Source organism: Triticum dicoccoides, chromosome 5B (assembly GCF_002162155.2).
Source record: "Triticum dicoccoides isolate Atlit2015 ecotype Zavitan chromosome 5B, WEW_v2.0, whole genome shotgun sequence".
NCBI classification, from domain to species: Eukaryota; Viridiplantae; Streptophyta; class Magnoliopsida; order Poales; family Poaceae; genus Triticum; species Triticum dicoccoides.
The window spans coordinates 371,652,785-371,660,262 of record NC_041389.1 but is presented as its reverse complement, the minus strand read 5'-3'; the positions used below and the strand labels follow the sequence as shown (position 1 = coordinate 371,660,262).

Sequence of the window (7,478 nt, the reverse complement as noted above, 5' to 3'; positions counted from 1 at the left end):
CATCCTTTGCCTCAGCGCCCGTCTATTCTTCCCTCCGCACAGACTTTCTCTGCGGCAACGACGCTAGCAATTAGTTTGTCACGCCATTGCCGGGACCGCTCTCCCGCGACTCCATGCTCATCACATCGGACGCGGCGCTGCGACCGTTGTCCATCGTAGTCGCCGGGGCACTCTAGTGTAACTAGGTGTGTAATGTGTAGTTGTTAACCATTAATCATGTCCAACGTATACAAGCAAACACTGTGTAGTTCCATCAGCCCAGCCAATGCAGGACAACAAAGGCCAGACAAAAATTGCTCCTGTAATGCAGCCATCCTACATGAGGTAACCAAACGATGCGCAAAACATAGTTTTTAGCCTGCATATGCTCAGCCAGGCCCAAGTAGGACAACTATGCAAAAGGGCAAAAAATGATGCACACAACCAAACACACCCTTGATGATTGGATTGAAGCGCAGAGAGCACAATCATAAAAGGTTGGAAGAATTTTGTGAAGGTTGTCATTGAGATCTTCGGAGAGAAATATCTTCAAGCACCAAATGAGATGGACACTGCAAGCTTCTGCAAATCAGTGCATCAAAATGCTTACTCTAATGCTTGGAAGCATCGATTGCATGCACTGAAGGTGAAAGAATTTCCCTGCAACATAACATGGGCAACTGAAATGTCACTGTAAAGATGCAACATAATTCTTCAAAGTTGTGTCACCAAATGATCTATGAATTTGCCATTCATATTTTGGTCTGTCGGGATCTCAAAATGACCTAAATGTCTTGCAATGGTCTCATTTGTTTGCAAGGTTATCTAACATGGAGGCACCACCGGTGAACTTACAACACAGGTTAGTATCTTGTAGATGGAATATATCCTTCATGGTCAATATTTGTGAAGACAATATCAAACCCTCAAGGCAACAAGAAGCATTTGAGGTATTGCAAGCTCGATTTGCCGTTCGGGGCCCTGCAAGATTTCGAAACCAAAAACATTTGATTTCGGAACTAAAAGCATTTGTGGAGCATCATAACAGCTGGTGCATCATCAGAACATGTGTGAGCATGTAGAACATGATAAGAAAAAAGGAGCGAGTCTAGCCGAAAGACTTCTGCTATGAGAATGAGGGGAAGCAAAAATATTATACACCGCGTGTCAACCATCGAAAGGATGAACACCGACTCCAGAAATTACTTCAAGTGTATCAACAGATTAAAGACTGCGCGGGGCATGAACTATACTTTGTGAAGACCTTGTTGAGGATTTGTGGGAGCTCCATGGACAATAAACTTCTTCATTTTTACTTTGATGCATTTGGGCCATTTGTTATGTTTAAATTTGAATTCAAATATAAATTTCATAAATCGTGGGTTTCAAACTGAAACATAATTATTTGAATTCTTATGATTATAAAATGAAGATGTCTATGTGTTTATATGCAAGTGTAGAGAGAACTAGATTTTTTTATATTATGGATGGGATGCTCTAAGAATGTTGGAAGATTTCTTCGGAACTCATATGCAGCTACCCAAGTTCCTTTTGAATGCATTCATTTAACCAGTCAGGCTGGAAGTGTTGTGGAAAATTGTTTCATTTACTGTAAGCTAACATGAATGCAGTGCAAACGTGAAGTACTACGTAGGTCCACGGATTGAAGCAATGATTCAAACAAGTTTGACGAGATGGTCCAGACACAATTATTGGATGCAATTGGACAGGAGAAGAAACATATGATAATTATTCCCTTCTCTTTATTGTCACGAGTTCGCAACAAGCAAAGCGATGTGGATCAACTCACGAGTCACAACATTACGCTCCCAGAGTTCAGGCATCAGTTGTCCCACTTGAAGGCGACGGGGCTCCTGACCCGGTGCTTCCTGTTCTCCCAAGCGATGTGGCCGAAGTCCCACGTGCCGGCCGGCCTCACCTTCGCTCCGGCCTCGCTGCTGAACTGCACGGTGTAGCTCCTCTTCTCGTTCACCCGCTTGAACTCCAGCGTCGTCGGTGTCACCGTCACCTTCACCCCGTCCGGCGCGGCGACCGTCACGTTGTACCTCTCGGGCTGCGCCGACACCTTGGTCACCGTCCGCGTCAGCGTGCGGACGCGGGTGCTGCCGTCGAACACCACCACGAACGACGGGTAGTTAAGGTTGGCCACGCCCCCGGGGATCGTCCTCGCGCACTTGCTCAGCCCCGGCACGAACTGCCGCATCTGCTCCACCGTGTAGTTGAGGGTGCAGAGGAAGTCGACGTAGTCCTGCGTGCCGGCGTCGTACACCAGGCCCGGGTCCATGGCGAGCCGCGGGAGCACCAGCCCGGCCCCCGCCTCCATAGGCGTCGCGGCGGCGCCGACGGCACTGCCGCTGTCCACGATGTCCCTGCCGTTCTTGTCGAGCGGGCCGGCGGTCGTCATCAGCGCCGAACGGATCATGGCCGGCGTCCAGTCGCCGTGTCGCTTCTTGATCAGGGCCGCGACGCCGGCGACGTGCGGGCACGCCATCGACGTCCCCGAGATGATGTTGTACTCCACTCTCCGCGGGTCCATGTCGCTGTCCGATGGCTGGGCAGCACCTGACCAGGCGGCGAGGATGTTCACTCCCGGCGCGATGACGTCCGGCTTCAGGATCTCGGGGACAATCGGGTTTGGGCCCCGCGAAGAGAAGCCCGCCACCATCGGCGCCCGGTTCTCGCCGGTGACCGTGTCGCAGGTGAAGTTGAAGGACGCCACCGGGTACGCTACGGACGACATGTAATCGGCCAGCTTCTTGCCGCCGGCGGAGCTGAGCAGGAGACCGGGAAGGGGGAAGGGTTGGGCCATTACCGTGTCCCAGAACCGTTCCGTACTTTGGACGGAAACTATCCCGGCTCCGCCGGCTCTCTCCACGTCAAAGCCAGCCGAAGCTCCTGCATCCTGGGAGCACACCACGACCTTGCCCATGACCTTGTCGGGCGTCAGATCATACTCTCCGCAGGAGGTGCGCACTAGCGGGATCATGCCCGCGCCCTGGGACTGGGAGAACGGGATGTTGTACAGGGACTGCCCGGTGAGCACCACCCCGTTGCCGAGCCGGAGTGTCGCCGGGAACACCCGGTCCGTGGTGGCGGCGCCGACGGTGGTCATCCACGGGGCCACGTTGGATATGGTTGACGCTGTCGGGCCTTTGTTGCCGCCCGCCAGGACGACGAAGACGCCTCTCTGCTCAGCGCCGAACGTGGCGACGGAGAGGAGGTCGTCGTAGAAGGGTTCCGCGGGGTATGCGATGGACATGGAGAGGAGGTCCACGCCGTCGGTCACCGCGGCGTCGATCGCCGCGACAACGTCTGAGGCAAAGCATCCTATGTTGCACGCCCTGTACATGGCGATCCTTGCCATGCGCGCCACGCCGCTCGCTCTCCCGCCCGCGAACTTGAAGAGATCGGCCGAGGGGACCTCGGCGCCTGCAGCCGTTGACGCCACGTGCGTTCCGTGCCCAGCGATGTCCCTCGGATTCGAATCGGTTAGGAGGCCACCGGCATCTAGCTCGACTGTGACGAAGGACTTGGCGCCGACGAGCTTGTTGTTGCACAAGCTGGCGTTGAATCCCAGGGCGTCCACGCACTTGCCCCTCCAGGTGGACCTGACGGGGCCGAGCCCGGCGTCGTTGAAGCTGGCGCGCTCCGGCCAGATGCCGGTGTCGACGAAGCCGATGATGACGCCGTCGCCGAACTCCGCGTCCGGCCACGCGCCGAAGTCGTCGTGGAGGCCCATGAACCACGGCGACCTCGTGGCCTGGGTGTGGTACACCCTGTCCTTGTACACGCGGGACACGTCGGGGGCGGTCGCCATGCGCTGGGCCTCGCCGTCCGTGAGACGGGCCGCAAAACCATGCATCACAGTGCCGTAGGTGTAGCGGATGCGGTTGGAGCTCTTTTTTTTTTTGACCCGGGCCATAACCCCTTTCCATTAAAAGCATAACGGAAATACAAAGTTCACCAAACACAGACCCAACATAACGGCTACAACATGAGGAAACTAGAAAGGGGTAAGGCGAGATCAAAGCATCACTGGGAAACCCACTATGAGCACTCGTCATCGAGCAGCTCATCGTGGGGCGAAAACCCCAGTGACACCTAGCATCACACAAACCTCTAGACCTAACCAAATCAAGGCAAATTCCGCAGGAACCACAACAGTCCAACACCATCATGCCTGTAGGCTAACACACAGGGAGAGCAAAAAACAACTCGCGCAGGAGTGAGATAAAACCAAACTAGGTAGACACAGCGTTGGAGCTTCGTAGATTGTGGAGTAGCATCAGTTCGTCGTTGACGGAGGCGCACAAATCCTCATCATTGTCGATGCATTCGACCTCGGCATCTTGGCTCTACGCTCCATGGACTCTCGTTCCTTGCCAGCCATCAAACCTGCCCAGTATGTCAAAAAGCCACAAGCGGCATACACCACATTAAAAGGACTTTTAAGAGATTTATGCTCAAAGGTAGCCTGATTGCGACTGATCCAAATCGCCCAGCATATAGCTGCCAAACCAAATGTATAAAATTTAGCCCCATCAGGAAGGAAAATGTAACACCAGGAAAAGTACTGCCAAAGGTTGTTTGGACACAGCGATGTGCCAAACACACACCCAACTGTCCTCCAGACCACCGGGCCACAGGACAAGTAAAGAAAAGATGCTGTGAGGTTTCCACCTCATTGTAGAACGAGCATTTAGGATTTCCTGCCCATTTTCGCCTTCTCATGACATCTCGAGTTAAAACCGCATCTTGGAACAGTTGCCAGAGAAAAATCTGAATCTTAAGAGGGATTTTTGCTTTCCATATCCATCTGAAATCACACCTTGCCAGGGTTCTCTCCAAATAGGTATAGGCCGATTTGGTCGAGAATTTACCTTTCTTCCCTAATTTCCAGCGAATACAATCCGTCTCATCGGATAAATGCCAAGTGTTAACCACCTTAACTAGATCGTTTCACTGATCCATAAGGGGCGGGTGAAGGTTTCTTCTAAAAAGATCACCACCCTCAAAGTTTGTAATTTCCTGATAATTACAGATGCTGAACAGAGCCAGGAATTTAACACGCAAAGGAGCAGCACCCCTAATGGGATCATTCCAGACTCTGGCTATATTCTCAGAGTTTAAAGTCACTTCCCTACCTGCCAAATACACCTCCTTCACTTTTACAATAGCTTTTCATATGGGGGAATCCTCAAATTTACTCTTCACCGAGGGGACTGCAGTTGGAGCTCTTGCCCACCATGGACGCGTACCAATGCTCGAGGGTGTCAAACTTGGACGGCTTGGCGAGTTGGTTGGCGAGGACGATGTAGGTGTGCGAGGTCGAAGGATGAGGCTCCTCGGCAATGGCGTTCTTGGGTTTCTGGCTGACGGAGGATTGTGTGGACTGGACAAGGAGGAGAAGTAGCAGGGAGCAGCGCAAGAGGATGGAGACCATGGAAGCCATTGTTGAATTTGTGTGTGAGTGAGGTTGCGGTGTGGTGGAGGAATGCATATATGCGAGCGGTTGGTTTTATAGAGCTTGAGCAGCTGAGTGTGACGCTACCGGACAAGACATGCATGCGTGTTCAGCAGAACAGTGCATCGCCAAGATAAATTATTGCATCACACACCTGTCAGGCCCATCAAATTTCTATCTTAGTTTGAAGTTTGCATCACCATGTTTAGCCCTAAATATATCATCATACACGGTGGCTCAGCTACAGCTAGTGGATGGTACTAGATGTGGCTTGCTTGTAGGTTAATACTTGGCTGTTGGAAGCTAAATGCAGCCTCGAAACAAAACTATAAAAGAAATTTAGCTTAACTACTGAACTTTATTTTGTTGATTTTTTGGGTAAACCCCTAGTTGAATCAACGGTGAAGATTAAAACATACCTCTTTGACTTAAAGGGCATGATGGTTAAATCTAAAACTAAATTGGCTTAATAATCGGTGTATCCACTTAGAGAGAAATGCATATTTCAACCCGCAACTTTTTTCCTAGTCTAATTTACAACCTCCAACTTAAGTACTGTCAACATTATAACCTCGAACTCTTAAAATCGGTCAAGATTCAACCTCCCCTCCCTGGTTATCGGTTTTGACCCGTTAACCGTCCAGTCAGTAAGCCACGTGAGGTAAAGCAAATCCTGAAAAAATTATGTAAAATCAAAAGGCAAAAAGGGTTCAAATTCTAAAAAAGTGAAAAAAAAATTGGATTGTTTTCTAAAAATCCTGAAATAATTCAATATTCTGAAAAATAAAAAAGAGTCGGGGCTGCTTTCTAAAAATTCTGAAAAATATATAAAAAGTCTGTAAAATCAAAAAAGAAAGTTCAAAATCTTTTCTAGATGGTTAGAATTGTTTTTATGATTTTCCATATTTTTTACTTTTAGAAAAAAATTATTATTATTTCATTTTTTTTTACTTTTCCTGCATTTTTTATTTTACAAATTTTTTCTGGAACTTTGAAATTTTTCCAGACGCGACTTGCTGACTGGACGGTCAACAGGTCAAAACCGGTCAATGGGGAGGGGATGGTTGAATTCTTGCCGGTTTTAAGAGTTTGAGGTTGTAATGAAATGATATTGAAATTGGAGGTTGTAAATTAGATTAGATCTAGAATTGGGGATTGAAATATGCACTTCTCTCATCCACTTATTCTTTAAGGATGGCATAGCCCGAACCCATGAACTTCGTATAAGTTGACGTACGTTGGCTATGTTCTCTAACTGGATGAGATCTTTGTCCTTTTCTTTGCAATACATGTCTTATTTACATCACAAGGATTATAGTACAAGTCCTATACACAACAACCTGATAAAACTGAAAAGACAGCAAATTACGAGCCTTTACACACACAAAAAAGACAATAAGAAAAATTATAATCAAGACCGAAGAAACCTTTACGCTTGATACCAACGCCCGTCACCTGCTTCTCGCGCCATCACAACAACCACCAAAAGGGAAAATGATGGATCACCTCATTGCCTAAGCTCGATGCGGCTGCATCGCCGATATGCAACTTTCTAGACCTCCAAAGTGGCTCACCAAAGGCGAAACCATTACTGTTGAACGAATAAGATCGGAGCAACACCCCTCACACGCCATCGATCTCCACATCTGGCACCCCCGCACGACAAAGACGACGGGGGAGAAAACCATACAAGTCATCCACGAACCATGAACCCAACACATGATTCACCATCTTCCAGATGCCGCCGAGACCACAATCTATAAACTAAGGGAAAAGAGAGGGCCAACCGCCATGAGTGTTGGTGAACATGCAAGCCTATACTCGTATATTTCTTCTGCTTAGTCCATAAAAAACCCAAGCAAATTTATTCATATGTAAGTTATGTATGCGTATATCTCTCCTCCCTAGATAGCAACAACTATTAGCCCGCCTATATCCTAAATTCAAGGGGTAAAGGTGTACATCGATCTCCCCTTTCTCAGGCAACCGATTTTGTCGAGTGAGCGGTTTATAC

At 48.9% G+C, this 7,478-nt stretch overlaps 1 protein-coding gene across 1 annotated transcript; it reads right to left on the bottom strand.

The window, feature by feature from the left end:
• Positions 1-1,750: 1,750 nt before the first annotated feature.
• Positions 1,751-5,452, bottom strand: LOC119305539 (subtilisin-like protease SBT1.7). The gene is made up of 2 exons (XM_037582036.1): positions 5,242-5,452; positions 1,751-3,927 (listed from the first exon to the last, which is right to left on the bottom strand). The coding sequence occupies exons 1-2, from the start codon at positions 5,450-5,452 to the stop codon at positions 1,823-1,825; spliced, it is 2,316 nt and encodes a 771-aa protein (XP_037437933.1). The 3' UTR covers positions 1,751-1,822.
• Between the last annotated feature and the right edge of the window lie 2,026 nt (positions 5,453-7,478).